General features: G+C 48.5%; 1 protein-coding gene across 2 annotated transcripts in view; it reads left to right on the top strand.

Moving 5' to 3' along the window:
• Positions 1-20,386, top strand: part of LOC142582624 (uncharacterized) — a 195,008-nt gene that overhangs the window by 155,469 nt on the left and 19,153 nt on the right. For both annotated transcript variants that reach the window (XM_075692541.1, XM_075692533.1), the window contains exon 4: positions 5,151-5,558. In XM_075692541.1, the coding sequence (XP_075548656.1) occupies positions 5,151-5,558 (408 nt within the window). The remainder of the gene's footprint in view (positions 1-5,150; positions 5,559-20,386) is intronic.

Genomic DNA, 20,386 nt, shown 5'->3' with positions numbered 1-20,386 from the left:
AGGCCGGCGCAGCATTCTTCACTTCCGAAGCTGAGTTCCTCACGAATGACAGAAGCACGAGGCACCGATTGGGTGTAAAGCGTTCCCAGCTTTTCTTTTTCTCTCATTTTTCTGCATACCATTCACGTTTTCGTTTGTTTGTTTTAATTCGGAAGCATTTCAAATAATGCTATAAATCATTATTTCATGTATGCTAGTGTTATGTATTCTAAAATACGTATTCTAAAACATGCATTCGACCAGTTTTTTCCTCGTATACCTTTCGCACAGGAGCAGCAGCTTCCACCGCTGTTCGTCCAACGCCACGTTCGATAGCCGCAGCCCCGGCATGGTTCGTCCGGAAAAGCAATAATCACCGGGCCATTGCCCGCGGCGAGTCGCGGAATGACGCCATGAAGGCTCAATGGGGCGTCGCGTGGCCGCCTCGACGCGTTTCGGGTGCTTCTCGCCCTTAGCCGATGATCGAATTATTGTCTTTCGCCAAGCGTCCGGCAGCTCCGCTGCCGCCAGACATGGTGGCCGAGGCGCGCCGTGCAAACGTAGTTCCCACGTGGTAATTTAACAGCGTGCAAGGCCGACAAACACTGGTTATATTCAGTTTCAAGAGCAGTTCCTCGTATAGTTTGTTAGTGCGTGCTTACGCATTCCTAAAGCCACGCAAGGACATCCCTCGTTGCCCCTATGTTTAGATGACATGATTTTTTTTTCTCCGCGCTTTTTAAACTGAGCCGAAATCTCAATGACAACCATTTATGCCGTAATTGAACGCGCGACCACAATCTTAACAGTCGAACTGCATGCACGTACGGCGGTGCATATCCAAAGTTTTCTGTATGCTGAGAATAGTGGAAAGTAATTCTGCGGCATAAATCGAACTTGCGCTTGAACGGGCCGGTAGTACTCCGTCTATATTCAAATGCACAAAATTTTCTTAAACCTGTCAAGGGGACACTCTGCGTCATAGCTTTTGGTATGCTTAGCAGATCGAGCAGAGGATCAAAAAAAAAAAGTGAAAGTCACTAATGTACCCTTACGTGATTTGAATGTGAAAGCTTTTTGACTTCTCTAATTAATTAGTTACGTCCATGATACGTAACGTCATACGTTGCCACGTGTCCTTCACAACTCTACCTTAACCCACCTTGCTCTAATTTGTACCAACCTTATTCCACTGTAATTCACCTTAAATACCTTTACTTCACCTTAATTGACTTTACTTCGCCTTAATTCACTTTACCCCACCCTAAGTCACCTTATTCTAACGTCGCAACGAGGTGGCTGCGACGTGACGTGTGCAATGACGCACGCACAATAGTCGGACACAACTCAAGTCTGCAGTGAAACCCCGCCCACGCCTTCATAATCGCCAGCCACTGTTCCTCCGCGAGGCTACAAATAGTTCGTACTTCAACCTTTCCCTGTTACCTAAATAAGACGGTAACCACAAAAATAAATTTATAAGCGCGTAATTTTGTACGTTGTTACTCGTCTATTATAGTGGAACGGTGAAAGCCTAATTCTTTATTGAGCTGAAATAAAACGCATTGCTTCGCTGCAACTATTTCTTGTCAAGTTTCACTTCTTTGGCAATGAAGTTTCAGGAGTAAAACGTGGTCAGCAGCGAAATGAACTGTACCGCGGACTTTTGAAGAGTGAAATGCTCAGACTCCATAAACTTGTCCATGTCTGGTGCACACCTCATCGCTTCCACCGATGAAAAGACTCTTCAAGAACAGCAGGCATCAGCTATCAAGTGCGACGCCATTTTGAAATGGTCGCATCACGACGATTTTGTTTGCTTCTGTGGTTGGCTGGCCGAGTAACAACCCCCTCGTGGTCCGTGTGCCTTGGTTGCCAACTGCTGCTCTTTTTTTTTTTTTAAGTTGTATCCTACTATAGGCACACCTTTAGTCAAACAGAACCGCGGAGCCTCCGTGGCGTCTGGGCAGCGTGCTCGTCTCGCTCCCCGGAGGACCGGGTTCGATTCACAGCCAGATACAAATGTGCCAAATTTTCCCTTCAAAGCCATTTGGTTTACCTTGTTTAGGGGAACCTGCGTGAGAAATACGACGTCAATCCGAGCTTTTCTTTTCTTGACGTGTTCGTACACTTTGCGCCGTCGGCTGTATTTTCCCAACCATCGCTTGATCACGCCGTATTTTCTGTCTCATTGGACATATAATGCTTTCGCATCAATAAACATACGTATAAAGTGAGCTAGGAGACACACCGTAGTAGACGGCTTTTGAATTATTTTGAGCCCGGGCTTTCACCACAGGAAAGGAAATTAATCCCAGTTCTCAAACGTGCACTTAACTGTAAGGGCGCGGGTGCTTTGGCATTCGACTCTCATATGAATGCATCCGTTTCGGCCGAGAGTTGAGTCCGCCACCTCGAGGCGATTTAATTTTATTTCCTGCCTTTCTAATTGCAATTGACTGCACTGCATTTGGCTGCGAACTGCTAAATATCTAACATGTTTCTCTTCACTTATCGTTACTCATTTAACAATATCACGTTGGGAGAAGGTAGCGACAAACTGTATATATTACCAGCATTTCCAAGTCATAATAAATAAAATAAATAAATAAATAAATATTCAATGAATCATCCCGGTGGTTAGGTAGATTTCAATAGCCAGTATTTCCACAGAAAATATTTTGTGTGGGAGCTGCCACTTGCCTTCAGTGGAAAAGCTGTACTGCTCTAAGTAAACTGCAGGGCACACCACAACTTCGCTTAGGCTTAGCCAGTCATGTTACCGGGAAAAAAATTATATATAAGTCGTCGGAAAGGAGAAGACAGCGAGCCATATGCGCCCTAGTTCTCCGCTCTAACATGTTTACATGTTGACATAAAATCAGTGCTTTAACGCCTGCCAGCCTGCTGGTTCTATTTGTGGAAAGTTTGGAGAAGACCATACGACGTGCCGCTTGGCTGTCATACGCAAGCTGGCAGAATAGGCACTACCATCACCTTTTTCTGCAATTGTACTTCCTTTGCAATGAACTTTGGTACGTCGTCAAGCAGTTGCGGGAAAAGAGAACTTTATATGTTTTTCTTATCCAGCGTTTCCTGAGGATGTGCACTTCTGATTGTACTGCACGAGCACGCCAGCGCTGCACAGCAAGAAAAAAAGAAACATGAACTTCAAGAACAGCGTCTGTGTTGTCGACATCACGCTAGAGAATCTATTTTCCATGTCCAGGCATTAGCCCAAGGACAAAGAAGCTCAAATATAGCTTTATTTCAACCGTTGAACGCCACTCGAGTGCTCTAGAAACTGTGGACGATCCCTTGTTCTACACTTGTACTATTGTGAACAAATGAACAGGCCCTTGTGAGCACGTGCCGAACATGTGCCGAAATGCATCACCGCGACATCTGTGGCCGTAGCGCTCGTGCTCGTCTGTTGTCGGGACCTCCACTCGCAATGAGCATTCCCGTCCTAAACTTCTCGCCAGCGTAATTGCTCTCTCTTTTTTTTTTTTTGATGCGCAGGCATCGAATGGCCCATGGAGCGAAAAAGCCGGCGTCTGTCGTCTGTAGCGGCGAAACGGCACCTAAATTCCAATTGGCTGCGACGCCACGTCACGAGCGCGCCTTGACGGAGCAGAGCGGGCGAAAGGAAACATTTTGCGCGCGCCACGTGTTGAATGAAGGCATAGGGCATCGCCGCGACGCCATGCACGTCACCCTCGCTCTCGGAAGCCGGCGCGCGGTTCATATCTCTCTCGGTCGCCCCCACTGGGATTAGCTACTGCGCGCGCCTGCCGGCCTTGGTGGCCCCTGCTGCTTCCTCGATCTCTCGTCGGTCGCGCAGGACGTTGGTGGCAAGCGGCGTTGGCTTCGCAGGCTGCTTCTGCCTGCTGGCTCAGGCAGCACGTAGCACTATGTTACGGTACTCGCAAGGCGAAACTCGGAGGACCGCTCAGCGGCGTTAAAATGGACATTGATGCTTTCGCATTCACAACTCATAAGTGCTTAGGTGTCCTTTCATTTTTTCTCCGGATGATTCTCGCTTTCTGAACTGCGCGAGCCACTGGTTCCCACCAAGTATGGCCGAGTCATGGCCCTCTGCGGCGGCCGCTTTGTGTCAGCGGACGCGTCATGTCAGCCCGTGTTCTCCGAGGCGCATCTCACAAAACGATAGCGCGAAGCTTCGAACAGCGCGAACGCTCATACCAGTGAGTAATACAGGACGAACATGCGCACTGCACCGCGCTAAGGGTCGCGACGCTGCATTTCGACCACACGCTCCCAGGGGTCCGTTTATCTTGCTTCGGACAACACAAATTCGTTTACTGAAAAAAACTTGTGTCGGCTTCAATGCATGTCATCCACAGTCAAAATTTTCCCCAGGAACTGCGACACCTATCTGTCACAAAACCGACACTAATCTCGCAAACTTTTTTTTTAGTCAGTAGTGCTTGTCATTGGCACGCATGGCGGCCTTCGCTAATAATATGTCCGACATCGCGATTGGCTGGCATCTGCTCTTACAGGTTTAGCGTAATAACTTTTTTTTTGTGTGTGTGTGCCTACGAGGACCCTGGTACTTAAGGTAACGAAGCTACCCGCGTCAAATTGACATCTCCACTGAGCATGCTCTTGTGCGGGATGTCTTGTGGGGTAAAAAGTACAAATAGCACAGTAAGAGCCGCTTTCAGAAATCAGTAGTACCGTGTATGTACCGCATCATATTTTGCGGCGGCCATGAAGCCTACAGGAGTGAAATTTATACATTACGTAGAAAATCAACTTTCATGAAGTTGACACTGGCGGCAAGCGCGTTGTAACGTTGCGGAGATCACCACGGCATTGGAGTAGCACCGCTACCATCTCAGCCACATGTCAGCTTTGCTCTAGCATAGTGATCTGTGCCACGCATGTATGAAGTGGCGTGGCTTAGACCGCACAGCTGGCAGGTGGCAAGGGCGGTAACACGACTCTGCTAAGCTGAAACTGTTACCTATAAAGGTCTTTCAGCACGCTATAGATTTAAGCTGCTTTGGGGCTTGCATGCTTTTCAAAAAACGGGCAGTGTACGGAAAGGCGGAGAATGGATGTGCACAGGCGAGCGAGCGCCTCTCTCTAGCCGTAATCTGATGGTTACAACAGTTCCCTCTTTTTTTTTCTCCCCCGCGCAGAGTGCAACTGCAGCGAGGAAGGCATGGTGGCGTGCACGCGGTCGGCGCTGCAGGACGTGGCGTGCAGCTGCTTCCCGAGCTACGTGGGCCGCTGGTGCGAGTCGTGCGCCAGCGGCTTCTTCCGGGTGGGCAAGCGGTGTGCCGCCTGCCCCTGCAGCAACGCCACATCTACGGGAGAGTGCGAGGCGGGTACTGGAAGCGAGAGCGTCTCCTGTCGCTCCTGCCTGCCGGGCCACCGGGGTCCCCTGTGCTCGGCCTGCGCGGCGGGCTACCACTGGAAGGGCGAGCGCTGCGAACCCATCAGTTGCCTCAGCTTCGCCATGTGCGCCCGCGAGCCCGACAATCCGGGCTGCCGGGACTGCCACCTCGTCCAGAACAGTCTGCCACCGGTCGCTCAAAAGAGCTCGGGTACGTGCGCGACGCACACTTCGAACTATCGTACGTGCGGTAGTGTATACGGTAGTTGCGACGCGCCGTGAAGGCGCGACACCATAGAAAAGTTAATGCAGATCCCACGCACTGTGGGAGTCGGGTGCATAATTTGGTAAGTCAGCCAGCCAAAAGGGTGCATAACAGTAAGAACAGCGCAGCGGATTTCGGAGACGAACTCGCCCCGTAACGGTCATTTGCCACCTTGGCGTGCATTGCAGAGCAAAGGTAAGTTTTATTCAGCGGCGGTATTCTCGGACGATCAGTTTCGGCAATACTATCTGCTTCGCAAGATTTATCGTGACTCGGCACTGGAGCCGAAAGCGTTCCTGTCACTGTGCGAAGATAGCGAGCTTGGCAGCCGCGTACGCCGAAGTGTATGGTGCGAAAGTTCCCGAAAGTGATGGTATTCCAGAGAACTTCTAATCAGCGAGACAGCTGACGACGAGGAAGACACGCCACATCGCAGGGAGATAGGCAAATACAACTTCGCTTTAAAATCGTTTCTCAACATTAGCTTCTCCACAACAAAACTCTTCTTGCAGTGAAGCCCGCTTTGACTATTCATGTCCTTGAACTGGTTAAAAGCGTGGCAGTTTGGGCGAGTTGGTATGTCATAACTGTTTAAGGCTAGTAGCGCAGCTCAGGACGAGCAAAAAAGGAAAGAGGTAGGGGTAATCAAAGGGAGCGGAAAACAGCTCACCCTGTTTCCGCTCTCTTTGATTACCCCTACCTCTTTCCTTTTTTGCTCGTCCTGAGCTGCGCTACTAGCCTTAAACAGTTTTGAACTGGCTATACTGGAAGTTTTTGGAGCACGAATGTTACCGTATTAACTGTAAGTCGGTTCAAGTAGGTAAGAAACAAATAGAACAAAGTGCGTGAGTGAGAATCATCATAAAATTAAGTTACGGGGTTTTACGTGCCAAAATCGCCATCTGATTGTGAGGCACGCTGTAGTGGGGGACTCTGCTATAATTGTGACCACCTAGGCTTATTTGACGCGCGCCTAAATCTAAGTACACAAGTGTGGTGTTTTTGCATGTAGCCCCCATCGAGATGCGGCCGCCGTGGTCGGGTTTTGATCCCGCGACCTCGTGCTTAGTAGCGCAGCACGAAAGCCGCTAAGCAACCACGGCGAGTGACAGAATCAAGCCTAAGTACTGCTGGTTCCGACACAAATTGCACCGCCAGGATATCGGATGCTTGAATACGAAGAAAATGTTATGCCTCACGAAAAAGCGTCTAGTATGCGCCCCGCATATTAAAAGCTGATGATGACGGCAGTAGCACCCTAGCAATATGACGAACGGCATGCGGCGGCGTGGTGAACGAAAGCACTTGCGACGGTGCTTAACGCCATCGCCTGTAACACTTTGACTTCTATGGTCTGCAGGAAATACCATCTTGAATGCGACAGGCCGTTAACAGCAACCTTTTCAGCCAACTTCGCAGTTTGTATGCCAACAGTGAACGATCCACCTTGACGGCATATTCAGTGTCCTGTTTCTGCATTAATGGCCCCAAATTACGAAGTTTACCCGCTTTCTATTCGGCAAAACTCTATTTGACGACGCTGGCTCTGAACGTTACACCCAAAGCTAAGGCGGATAATGAGGAAACTCCAGTTCACGTGAAAATGATTTGAGTACGGTAATTAATTACTGCGTACGTCTCGGTTCACCAACGACGTTATTCGTATTTTTAAATAAATATAAAAGCAGTTCGAGCCCAGTATAGAGCTTATTGTACGAAGACGCGTACTTAAAAGGGCCATAAACCACATTTCTTTGAAGCCTTAAAACCCCTTGAAACGATTGTGGTACCTTCCGGGAATATATTACCGAAGTAATTTTTCAAGAAGACCTTGTACGAGCGTCGATACTTCAAGCGCTCAATATTTACCTTTCGCATTCACTGTTACCGCAACGCCGGTGGCTATAGAGTGGCGATGTCCCGCCTGCGTCGTCACGGGTGATGGCTCGGAACGGCACCCTTCAGTTGCCGCAGTATTTACGCTACGCAGCAGACACAGCTAGCTACACGTAACTGTAAGTGCACGGTACGGTTGGAGTGCGCGCTCGCATGCTCCAGCCTTGCCGTGCTACGTGGTGCGTACCGGCTTTGTCTTGTACGGATACCAAGCTCAGTGCGTAGCATGTCTGTAGCCAGGAGCGGCTGGAAGTGAGCGCGCACAGACGCGCGTCCCCTGTAGGTGCTAACTGACATTCATGGCGAGGCGCGACACTCACAGCGTACGCGTCGGCGGATTAATCGAAATAAGCGAGACGCGATGGCTAAGGTACCTATACTCAGTGGGGTCAATGTTTCATTTCTAAGCGGTCGGGCTCGGCCGAGCATGGGCAGACGATAGTCGGCTCATGCTTTTTGATGTCAGCTAAATAGCAGCCGTGTATGGAAATCTGCTGTATGACGAAATATGGCAGCGGCCGGCAGCCTGAAAACGAAGGAGGAGAAGAGTTCTCATGAAAAAAGTGTGTTTGAGAAAAATGTTGACCTCGCGCTCGGCTCGTCAGCCCGCGCGCCGCTCACGAATGCAAAATTTTGCTCAGATGTTGGCAGCAGCGTACGCTACCTGCGGAATTTGTTTTTTTCACCAAGTTTTAGGGGTGGATGAGAACGGCTTTAAAGAAAACTCGTTCACCTTAATTAAAGAACGAATGTACACCCTTTCTCCCACGTCTGTCATGACCATAGATGTCGTCGGATAATCTGGCAGGCCTTCAGTAGCAACCGTGATGCTCCAAGTTTTCGGATATACAGAGGAACATTCCATTCAAGCCTTGTAGCTCCAGGATTGCCATTATTGCTGAAAGTTGGGTGAGCTGCGTCATGAAACATGTTACAGCACTGAGGACGACTACACACAAACGCAAACCGCCTAGTACTCTTGGTGTTTGTGTTTCGTCTTCATCAGCACTATAACCATGGTCAAGATAATGTAGCAATTCTATTACAATGCTATTCCGTTTGGATCCCTGCCATCGTTCATCGTTATAACTGGGGTCGGCCGGCCGTGAATGGCGGATCATCAGAAACACATAGAAGAGAGTGAAAAGAATTTCTACTTCATACCATCCCATGTTTCATATTGCAGTATTGCTGCCGCAGGAATCGCACAAAAATACCCAGCAACAACTCTGGTGAAGCACGCCGTGGTCTTGCAAACTTTTGACGAAAGATGTCCGTGTAGACAGGCCGTAAGATTGGCATGCGTACATGACGAGAAGCGATTGAACATGACGAGTGCTGGAACAAAAAAAAATTAGGCGTAGCGTTAAGAGACAGGAAGACAACAGTATGGATCAGATAATAAACGGGGGTAGCCGATATTCTGGCTGACAATACGAGAAAAAAATGGTGCTGGGCAAGCCACATAATGCGTATGGCAGATAAATGGCGGTCTTTTAGAGTTGCAGAATGGGTGCCAAGTGAAGGAAAGGGCAGTAGAGAAAGAGAGGGAGAGAGAAAGCAAGGCAGAGATGTTAACTAGTCAAGAGTCCTGTTGGCTACCCTGCGCTGGGGGAAGGAAGAAAGGGAATAGAAAGGAGGGAGGGAGGGGGTAGAGAGACGTGCACATACAGCACTACGGAATCAAAGCTGCTCGCACAAGCCAAACGTTCTCAGAAAGCACAAAAGGGCCTTCACTGCCTTCTGAGCCGATGATCGGTGAACACGGTGTTCTGGTATTGTCTGGTTACTCGAAGGACGATCAAGTTCCCGGAATGCGTTTGACATAGATTGTGTTTGTGCTTGAAATTGAGGACAGTGGCACAATAGGTGGTCAATGTTCTCGCAGCCGCAGACATCACATGCAGGGCTGTCAGCCATCCTAATTAGTGCTGAATAAGCTTTCGTGAAGACAACTCCCAACCATAATCGACACAGAAGAGACACTTCGCGTCGGTGCAGTCCTGCAGCGAAGGGTTTAGTCTGCAGTTTGGTGCACCTTGTATACGCGGTATTCCTCTCAGCTAAGGAGAGTGTGCGTGCTAGAATGCGAAGCTGTCTCAATGCGTCTGTCCTCGAGAGAGGAATGGGGACGCAGCGGTCTCCTTGGTTTGATGTCCGAGCTGCCTAATCTGCATCATCGTTTCAAGTGATACCGCAATGGCCTGATATTCATTTAAAAGAGATAACATAGCTTCTTTTTTCTCAGGTGATGGATAAGTTCCACGATTTTGCACGTGAGCTGATCGTGACTTCCATCTCGGATAAACGACTGCATACGTTGAGGACGGCAGAGATTATGGTGGGGTGATGAAATTGGGAAATTTGCAGGCGTAGCATGGACTCAGGTGGCGCAAGGCAGGGGCATTTGGAGATTGCTGGGAAAGGCCTTCGTAGGGCAATGGACATAGAATGGTCATGATAATGATAGCCTAAATAAAGTTGCAGTGCGGGCCATCAAGAAAGTTTTTCTTTTTTTTCCTTCTTTTTCTTCCTTCTTTTGGACAGCTTTTGCACTCATGTTACCTCCTGGCTCTAAGGCTAAAGCATTTACCGTAAGCTAAGGTGCAGCACGGCGTCCTTTCGTCGGTTGCCTCATTCGCAGTAATCTGCCGTTCGAGACGTCGGTGCTGCACAGTTTTCACAGCACCACCGACAGCATCCCTGCCGGGTACATTATTACGTGGAAGCCTCCGCTTTGCTTCGAAGAATCGGGAGCTGAAACGTAAACCATTCGTGCACACTAATTGTTATAGCATTCGCGGGCCGCCTTGTTTGCGGATGCGAGGAGAACATTGACCACTTATTGTGCCATTGTCCACAATTTCAAGCACAAAGACAGTCTTTGTCCAACACATTGAGGAAACTAGACGATCGTCCTCTGAGTGAACAGACCATATTAGAGCACCGTCCCGACCGATCATCGGCTCAGAAGGCAGTGAAGGCACTTTTGTGTTTTCTCAGAACGTCTGGTTTGCTCGAGCGACTCTAACTGAAGTGCTGTCCGTACGCGTATCTACACCTTCTCTCTCCCTTCTTTCTCTTCCCCTTCTCCCATCCCCCAGTGTAGGGTAGCCAACCAGACTATTGACTGGTTAACATCCCTGCCTTTCCTGAATTCTCCTCTCTCTCTCTCTCTCTCTCTCTCTCTCTCTCTCTCTCTCTCTCGCGTTAAAAGACGGTTCGCGCCAGTTCTTAGAGCCCCACTCTCGCTTGTGAATGCTGACTTAACAGCGCGCACTCATGTAAGCTTAAGCTTTTCGAGGGACAATGACAGAACTCATAAACATTACTGCGCGATTGCTACACTCCCACCTGAGTAGCATCCCTCCCATAGTTCGTAGCTGCCAAAGCTACGCGGTGCAACGAGGCTGCGCCGTCTGTGTCCTGCCGCACTGGAGCATATCCCCAAAGCTCTTAGTAAGTGTATGTTCATACTCTTCACAGTGATTAGGGCAGCACAACTCGAAAACATATTAGAGCGCTGCCTACTGCGCACTAAACCTGATTAAGGCCTGCTACTTTCTCATTAAAGTGGAGTTACAGAAGAAAAGAAAATCCTTTTTTTTTATTATGATCAGTCAGGAATAGGCACAGAAGTTTCAGAATACGAAGTATATTTCATTCCCTATTCGAAGAATGGCACCAACTTATTACTACAGTCCTGTTATTTTATTATCTGTATGTATGAGACGAGAATCTGTATGAGACGAGAAGCACCCGGCGCCATTCTTGCCACCCGCCCTTCACCACGAGTTCACCGTCGTTCCTGCTCTTTTGTTTTTCTCTCGTCGTATCGCTACCGCAAACAGTGAGAGGGTAACTGAGCTCGTGTTTAAAATTGCAGCTTGAATTATAACTTCTTCAAACGTACTCCGACGCGCCAACATGGAATCGCGACGTTCCTACGAGGCAGTTCTCTCGTACTGGTGTGTTTTCATGGTCGTATCCAGATATTCAAATATTAAGGGTCCCCATTTACAGAACTTCACTTCCGTAAGAGCGTTTCTTTATTGACCGGCGTTGGTACACCCACCCCTCATGGCGGCAATCAGCGGGTTAACCGCTGTCACTTGCGTAAGAGAGCACTAGCTTAAGAGAATTGTTAAGTGAACACGAGCTCAGATTTCGTCGGCTCCTGCTAAGTATGCTAACATTGGGCTGTCATTCAGCATAAATATTACAAACTTCTCACTTACAGCAGCGTATAACGCCGGTATATATATCAAAGCGAATACTATTTATTTATCCAAGTACCGTGAGCAAACACTTGGAACGCCATCGACAACGCGCACATGAATACACCCAAGCAGCCATGTGCGTTCCTTATTGGCAGCAGCTCCGTCCAACTTCAACAGCGAGCCATGGGAGTTTAGTCGCTCTATTTATGTCTTTACGATGCACTGGAAGAACATTTATGAGAACGGCATGCCTCGCGGAAAATATTCTTTTCGCTCAAGCAAAGAAAGAAACCAAGAGTTTACACGGCATCATGGTAAGTTGAGTTGTGTCTCAGTTACACTGTCGTCACGGCAAATGTGATTTGTCCCTTGATGCCGCATACCGCTCTTGCGCGTTAACACTTCTCAGAGCGCAGGTATTCGCTCATGCCTGTTGGTGTCTGTATCAGGGCGAAATGCACAAGCAATTCTTTGAACAGCTTTGGAGGCCGAGGGTCTGGCAATGGGGCCCACGCAATGTTGTTCCCTTGTCTAATTTCTCTTTGTCATGCTACGAGCGCCCTTGGGCTTACTAATAGGCCACTATTGATGCGAACATTCTTCGCGACACACTTCGCCTGCGGTCTTGGGCGCGCGTTGTATTGAAAAGCAAGTCCTCTCGCACAATCAGGACTGCCGCTGCAGATGGATCCCATTTCGCTGAAATACAGATTTTATAAATGTCCAATGGTGTCCTGGCTCCTTTGAGAATAGTAAATCTTGTAATAAGAGGTACTGCGCTATAAGCACACGGACTGCAGAAGTAGAAGTGGAAAGGGCACGCGTCCCCTCCGCTTCTGCTTCTGTTGTCCGTGTGTTTGTAGCGCAGTACCCGCTTTATTAGAAGATGAACTTCCACCAAATAGCCCAACTTGCCGCTCTACTAGAATAGTAAAGCCTTCGTATGTGCTCCATTGTGCATTCGCTACATATTTAGTTTAGTTTTTTCTGCGTTTCTTCCTTCTTTGTGCTTCGCTGCGTGGTAATGACCGTCAAATGTGACAATATCGCTGCGCCTAATATATATATATATATATATATATATATATATATATATATATATATATATATATATATATATATATATATATATATATATATCACTCTAGGTTTGGTAAAGAAGGTAGCCTCACGAGTAATGAAGGATATGGTTAGCTTTAAATTCGCAGAGCACACACCAAGAAGCACTCTCTCTTGAAGAAGGACTGAAAGGTGGGCAAGCTGTGACGGATTCGCAGCTAAATTAGGCTGCGCGGCTCTACGCCGACAAATGAACGAGCAGAAGATGTCAATGGAACATGGAACAGGGCGGTTATTATAAGCAGAGTGTTAGAAGGAACGGACACAATAAAAAAAAAACGTACGTCCAAAGATGCTTTTCTTTTTCTCTGTTTCTCTCTCTCTTTATTTTGGTGGCTCGCGTCCGAACGTTGCGTACCTCGTGCACACTTGCAGAATAGTCCTACAATTTTCACGCCCAGATGACCGTGCCGCGTGGGGTTTGCACCGTGTAGATAAATACAGTAACCTAAGTTTCTTTTTTTTTCTTTAAAACTGAAAAAAAAAACATTTTGCGCTTACACCTGCTTTCATTTTTGCTCAAGTTTCACAGTGAGATCGCATTTCATAGTCCGGATCGTTGAATGCAACGCTTGGCGGTTACTTGACCTGTTCGTCAAGGAAAAAAAGACGCGAAGTTACATTCGTCCGCGCTCCTCGTAGTGAGTGAAATCTACAACATCGCAACTTTGGTATTACCTATACTTGCGGGCAACTTTCTGTGGTAATAAAGGAATAGCTGCAATGGCGGAGCTTCTACACATGTGTCGCTGCGCCAAGTATTCGGGCAGCGTATGACAGCGCTTTTATTTTCCTGGAGCAGACACTGAATCAGCGTAGCTTCCACATGCGACGGCTTCGTATTTGTTTAAACACGAAAAAGATATATCCTAAAATAGGTCAAATTTAGCACTCTATTTCGTCTTATTTTGCTGTTGTGAGTAAGACGTTTACGTTTCCGCTTTTCCGTTTTAGGCTAACGTGGATGAGAATGCGGGACATCTTTCTGAAGCGCTCTCGCTTGTGTGCGCTTTGCCTGCGTAACTTTCCTTTCATTGCCACTGGCAGTTGTCCGCGAGCATAGTCGTTTCACGCGTCCGCAGTACGACAAGGCAACGCCGAGCCCTTCAAACTTAGCTCTTACTAATTGCGGTGGGTTGCGATGTGACCAAAGGCGAATTCGGATTATTTTTCTATTACAGGAAAAATAAATAAGAACAGGCAAGTAACAGTGCCAAGTGTTACCTTGGACGATCCCGAACATATATATAATGGGATTTTAATGCGAAATTTGAGCAAGAACAAAGCAAGGACAAACGCAAATTCTTTTTTTATTTATCATTTAAGCGAGAGACACGGGTCACTTAATGTGGTTATGGTTTAACCCGCCGCGCTATAAACCTTCTGCTTAAGTTATGCGTAGTGTGCGTTGATGTTGCACGTCCCGTACACCAGCAAGGGCGCATGTGCCGAACCTTTCTTGTCCGCCTAGTGGAAAAAGCAGCGAAACGCTTCAAGATGTGCATTTACATTGATCAACTCTCATTAGTCCGCGCTATGTGCTGCTGAGAAAGCTTCGGCAGCATGGTCTGCCACGATCTTCGCTCACTGACTCGTTATACCAAAAAGACCAAGCTTCAAGTCACTACGAGGCTTAGAGAGCTCTGAAAGTTTTTTTTTCTCACCCACGTGAATAGACCTGTGACCGCAGCACTTCCCTCCGTCTATGTGTGCTGTGATATTGATAGAAAAGAGGATTTTGCCGCTGCCGCCGCCGCCGCTGCCGCCGCTGCCCATCAGCATTCCTAGTTCTACCACTGTTCATCACGTGTTCTTGCCTATCGAACTTCAAATTTCATCTCCTTGTGAACTTTGCCATTCGCTATGCGATATTCTTGTTGCTTAGGGAAACGGCGCAGCCCACTCTGGGGGTCGGCCATGAATGGGGGCGGTGAAACGACTATGTTGCGCAGTGTCTTCCTCATCTTTCTTTTCCTCACTTATTTTCTTTACCAGTTGGTCATGCGTGCCCTTCAGGAGACAATTGCTATTCCATGTTTCTAACTATTTTGTGTGGTATTTATAAGCTTTCGTCCAATAGCATCAATAAGAATCAGGATAGCCCTATGGCGGCCTTTATAGCAAAGTTGTAAGAACAAATACAAGTTGCCTGCCCGCATTCGCAAGGTCTGATCGCGAGGCACGCGCAGGTCGACTGTAGACGACCCGCACGTGCACGTGTATGCACGGCTCTGCGGAGGCGACGTGCATACACGTTGCACGTCGCCTCCGCAGACCCACTCGATCGTTCGTTATTGAAAGGGCCCCTAACCAGGTTCAGGCATTACAAACATACACGCACGGCAAGTGTTTAGATCACACGGTGTAAATCGCGACTGTAAAGTATCAAGCGCCTACACAGCGCGTAAACAACTGACATTTCAAACCCATGGTGATTTTTGTTGCCATACTTTTCATCCTATTAACTGTCTCTGTTGTAGGTCACCGTCTAGTCGAGCGGCGTACCGCAAATTTTTTTTTTTTTTTTACTTTTCGAGATCGGTTCCTCATGAAAGGATGTAGGAGAAATTAAAATGTCGCGTTGCCCGTTTTCAACCCGCGCGCCCTTCCTCTCGAGAGAGCCAGAGTCGAAGTGACGCGCACAAATGCCGCTACGTAACACTCACCTAGCGCAATATACCAATTATAATACCCGCCGTGGTTGTTCAGTGGCTATGGTGTTGGGCTGCTGAGCACGAGGTCGCGGGATCGAATCCCGGCCACGGCGGCCGCATTTCGATGGGGGCGAAATGCGAAAACACCCGTGTACTTAGATTTAGGTGCACGTGAAAGAACCCCAGGTGGTCGAAATTTCCGGAGTCCTCCACTACAGCGTGCCTCATAATCAGAAAGTGGTTTTGGCACGTAAAACCCCATAATTTTATACCAATTATGACACGTGACCTCAGTGAAGCGTCCAATGCAGAATGCGCAATGCCGCCACTGGGAATGCGCCGCTCGGCAAACACATGAAGAGGAAAGGAAAAAGAGGGCGGGGCTCGCGACGTCAATGTGACGTGGTTTCTCAGCTCTGGAATAGGAGAAAGCAGGTGGGAGTGGGGGCGGTAGAAGCTGTTTATGGATGCTAGTCGAATGAGTAGGACAATGTGGCTTTTAAGCACGCCTCCTAGCGCCATGGCAACGCGACATTTTAATTTCTTCTATATCCTTTAATGAGGAACCGATCTGGAAAAAAGAAATATTTGCTGTAAGACGCTCTCTAGACGGTTTCCTACAACAAAGACAGTTAATAGGATGAAAAGGATGGCAACAAAAATCACCATGGAAATTTACAAGAATACAAAGAAAGAAATTAGAAGAGAAAATCTATACGATAACACGAAGGGACGTGCTTTGCTATTTGAGGCTCGAGCTAGTTGCCTAAGGACAAAAGATACCGGAACAAATGTTCGCAACTAGATGAGGCATGGGTGTGCTGCAGCGAAAATCCCGAGACCACTCAGCACACCCTAATGTAATGCGAAGGGATTCATCCAGTGAGACCCGTAACTAACGTACACCTTCCAGAAACCCTTGGATTTAAAGTGTACAGAAACATCAACCGGTCAGCAGTCGAGATAAGCAAGAGACGTTTAAAGTATTGGTAGAAAAAAAGCGGGGAAGAGATTGATATGCCCGTATCCGTTACAGGCAAAGGTAGCGGTACATGGTAGATAGACAAGTTTTGAGTAAGAGAAAAAAGATAAAAAAGATGTATACAAAAATGCTAGAATGAAAAGCATGTATAGCATACCTGAGTAACTCATGCAGGCTAGGTGACTATTTGTCACCACCCTGTTTCAAAGGGGACGCCAATACGTCATCATCATTTATAATCTATGCAATCTGCTAAAAATATGTAATCTGTCGTGGTAATGGTTTTCAAGCACAAAAAAAAGCAACACAGAAACAGAGCACTAAATCTTTTCGCGGAGGTAGGGCGAATTTCACTCTTATTTGTCTATTCAGCCGCATACTCGTTCTTTAAGGCTCTTCAAGAAACCCACGCGCGCCCGTTCTGCTCAAACCGACCATTCGAGGCCTGAAAACGGCCGCAGCCATTGCGTATTTTCGTGTGTGCGTACGTGGCAACAGAAAAAAAGAGGTGTGTGTGTTTGTGTGTGTGTGTGTGTGTGTGTGTGTGTGTGTGAGCGAGAGAGAGAGAGACAGAGAGAGAGAGAGAAGAGGGGGGAGTGGTGTGGTCATGTCTACTGACATCAACGTTACCGAATGGCGAGAGTTTACAGATGAAATCAAGAAAACAACGTTTGGCTGCGAATAGCAGTGCTGCAGGGAACGCTACCTCTCACTGTATACTGCGCCAGCATGAGCAACCAGCAGCATACCAATAGGTGCGTCCAAAGAGCTCCGAGACTAGCTTGCTTGGTGCTTTGCGCTTTTATAGAGAGCGCGCTCCGGTTTGAGTCGCCGAGAAAGGCGGCAGTTTAAGAGGCGAAGAGCAACAAAACTATGAGAAAATGGCCATTGTTTCTGGGCCTCAGCAGTCACGTGCGCGGCACCGCGTCGGCCGCGCCGCCGAGTCCCCATCGCAAGCGAGCGCTTATCATGCAAATACGAGGCCAGGATGAGCCGCACCCGATGGTGGGGAGCATCGATTACACTTACGCCGCTTCTCATGCAAATTCACGGGCAAACGACTTCTCCCTCGCCACGGCTCGTTTTTCTTGCTTCCCAGCTGACGTGAGCGCGCGTGGTCCGAGAAAATTGCCCCGCTGCGCGACCCGATGACGGGAAAGGTGGCGGCGACCCGTGGGCACCGCGGAATGAAAGGGCGCTGCCATAGGCGGCATAGCTGGACGCCGCGCAGGCCGTGCGGCGAACACGGATGGCGTGCCCTGTTGCGCGATAGAGGCGCTGTGCTGTCCCGTCCGTGCCTGGTGCACGTCCGTACGATGATGGGTGCCTCAGATGCTTCGTCGGCTCAAGCACTCTTTTAACCGTAAACGTGAGACACAGAGCGTCATTGCGTTACTCACAGAGATATATATAGCGATAGCGACAGGAGGGGGAAGGCTACGAGAGCTGATGCAGGCTTTAATCAAAAGTGTTAATCTATGGCCACAAGCCTGACAAGCGACGCTCGTGCCAAATAGTGAACGTTCATTTAAGTGGGCAAATGTCGGGATGTTCAAAAACCAGCATTGCCATTTGAACTCAAACATAAACAAAGGGTTGGCACATGCAACTGCCGCCATGTTGTCCTTTCCTTATTTTTTTTTTCCCCCGCAAGAATTACAATTCACGTTTGAACGACACAGGAGACGTTTTGAGTTCGGCGGAGTGCGCGCGTTCGCTTCGACACATCTGTTCACCGCATCAGGATGGTTCTTGAAGAGCGGCGAGAGCCATCGAGTCACGATGTCGAGCTGTCGGCACCTCATTTTCCATGCTGCCTAAGAAATGCGCGGTCTAATCGGAGACGAATTCACCGGTAACAGCGGCCAGCCACGAGTTAGGCCGCGTCACTGCCGCCGGCAGCAAGCCGATGAGAATGCGGGGCACGTTCTGCGAGCGTTGCTTCCCGCTGCGCGCAGAAGCAGCCATGTTTGCTCAAGAGAGTACCGCTCGCGCTCTCCGTTCTCCCGCGTGGCGTGCTCGGCAATTTTAGGCAGCTCGGTGGCCGTCGCAGGTCCGAAAGCTTTTGTCTGCGGTGAACGCAGCACAATTGCGAGAATCGCCACATAGTGTCCTGGCCGTAGATGCATGCGGCTTTCTTGTGCGGGAAATTGCGACTACGTGAGCCAGTGCCATCTTTCTGAGACCGTTTTCTGGACCATGTACTCCTGCCTGAAGAGCGAAAAAGTGGAAAAACCAATCCCGCTCGTGAGTGACCCGGTCCAGCTTACCCGTTTCCATCGAGCTTGAGAGTGTAAAAACAACTGCCTTGCTCCATACACACGCGTTTTTTTTTATACTTCTTTAATACAAATAACTTTATTGTACATTCTTACTATCAGCTGCGCAGGTTTTCGCTTTATGTCGGAGAGCTTAGTTTTTGTCTCAGCGTTTTTGTAGCGAAAGCAATTTAGCTCAACAGATTCTCATGCAGTCGAAGCGGCTTCTAACGAACTCCTGGCTGAATAAAAAAAAATTGCTCGATTTCGTAAGTACTTCTATATATTTGAACCAGCCCATAAAGAACACCTGTGCATTGGGAGTTAGGTAGCAGCTGATTTGGTGTAAAAAAACACCAGCAATAAGCGGACGAACAAGGGATGCCTCTGCAGTCAAAGTTTTGACAAGGGGACTTGTCCGAATTCCGACGATGACCTAAAGTCTCCATCTTCTTGTGTACCCCTGTCCTGTATGAAAAAATTAGCAATAGTCACATACTGTTAAGAACGGCCCAGTTGAGGTGCAAGTTTTGCCAGCCAGTTGCGACAGTGGCGGCAACTTTTGCTGGAACGCCACCATTACGCCCTAGCCTCGTCGCCGTTGTGACTGAATGCGATCAGCGGACCAACTATTGTTACTGAGCCGCCACCGCCGCCCTGGCCTGCCGCGAGCGGGGGAGTGCTCGCGGGAACCTAGTTCGAGGCTCCTTCCCACGTGCCGTCCAAGACGCAAGACAATGGGCGCCCGGCCGCGCTGCAGAGGTCAGCACGGGGAATAAAAGGCACCTTTCCTGACGGGAACTCGCGCAAGGAAGAGTGTGTGTGAGTGTGTGTGAGTGTGTGTGTGTAAACCGTCCCGCAGACAGGCGGCTTGTTCACGATGATTGGTCGGCCGTTTCCGTCACCTGGGTTATCGGGGGAGGACCGTGTGTTCATAAACCGCTGTTGTGCGGCTGCTCAGTTCACTTTCTCAAGCAGTAAGGTTAGACTGATGAACTTTCTCTCACAGTCATGTTAGACTGATGTACCTTCTCTCGCAGTCATGCTAGACTGATGTAGATACTGTAAATAAACTCATATTCCTCGTTCTTGATGAGAACATGGGCCAGCTACCTTCTAATTCATGCCCGACTCCAATCTTGACAACTGGTCACGAACGGTCGGATTGAGCCCCAAATCCTAACAATACGCAAGAGTTACCGCAGCAACCATCGAAGGCAAGCGTCTTATTCATTACGGTGTTGCGATCACAGTCTGACGTAATCTGATTACAAATGGAAGCTTTCTTTGCAGAGCGGGGTGAGTTTTGATGCTATGGTGCTAGGACTCATAAGAGAGAAAAGGGCTGTAGTGCAGAAGTTGAGGGCTATCGAGAGGGGGCTCTGAGAGGAGTGAGATGGAGAACAGGCTTGCATATGTGTAGGGCCCGGCGCCGACTTAATATTTGCGTCAGTCATGATGTCATCCCTGGCGGTGCGGATGCATATCTGCATGCATGCGCTCAGTCGCGGGAGAAGGGACGTGCCTCAATCAGGGGCCAGAAGTCTTGTTTGACGCGTTGTGTAACCTTACAAAGATTCCCTACAAATGGAGCGGTTCATCGATCAGTCAAGAGTGACACAGCACGTGAAGCTGCTTTATCCTA

This window comes from Dermacentor variabilis, chromosome 1 (genome assembly GCF_050947875.1).
Source record: "Dermacentor variabilis isolate Ectoservices chromosome 1, ASM5094787v1, whole genome shotgun sequence".
NCBI classification, from domain to species: domain Eukaryota; kingdom Metazoa; phylum Arthropoda; class Arachnida; order Ixodida; family Ixodidae; genus Dermacentor; species Dermacentor variabilis.
The sequence above is the reverse complement of the archived record's forward strand: the minus strand, read 5'-3'. Positions and strand labels throughout refer to the sequence as shown.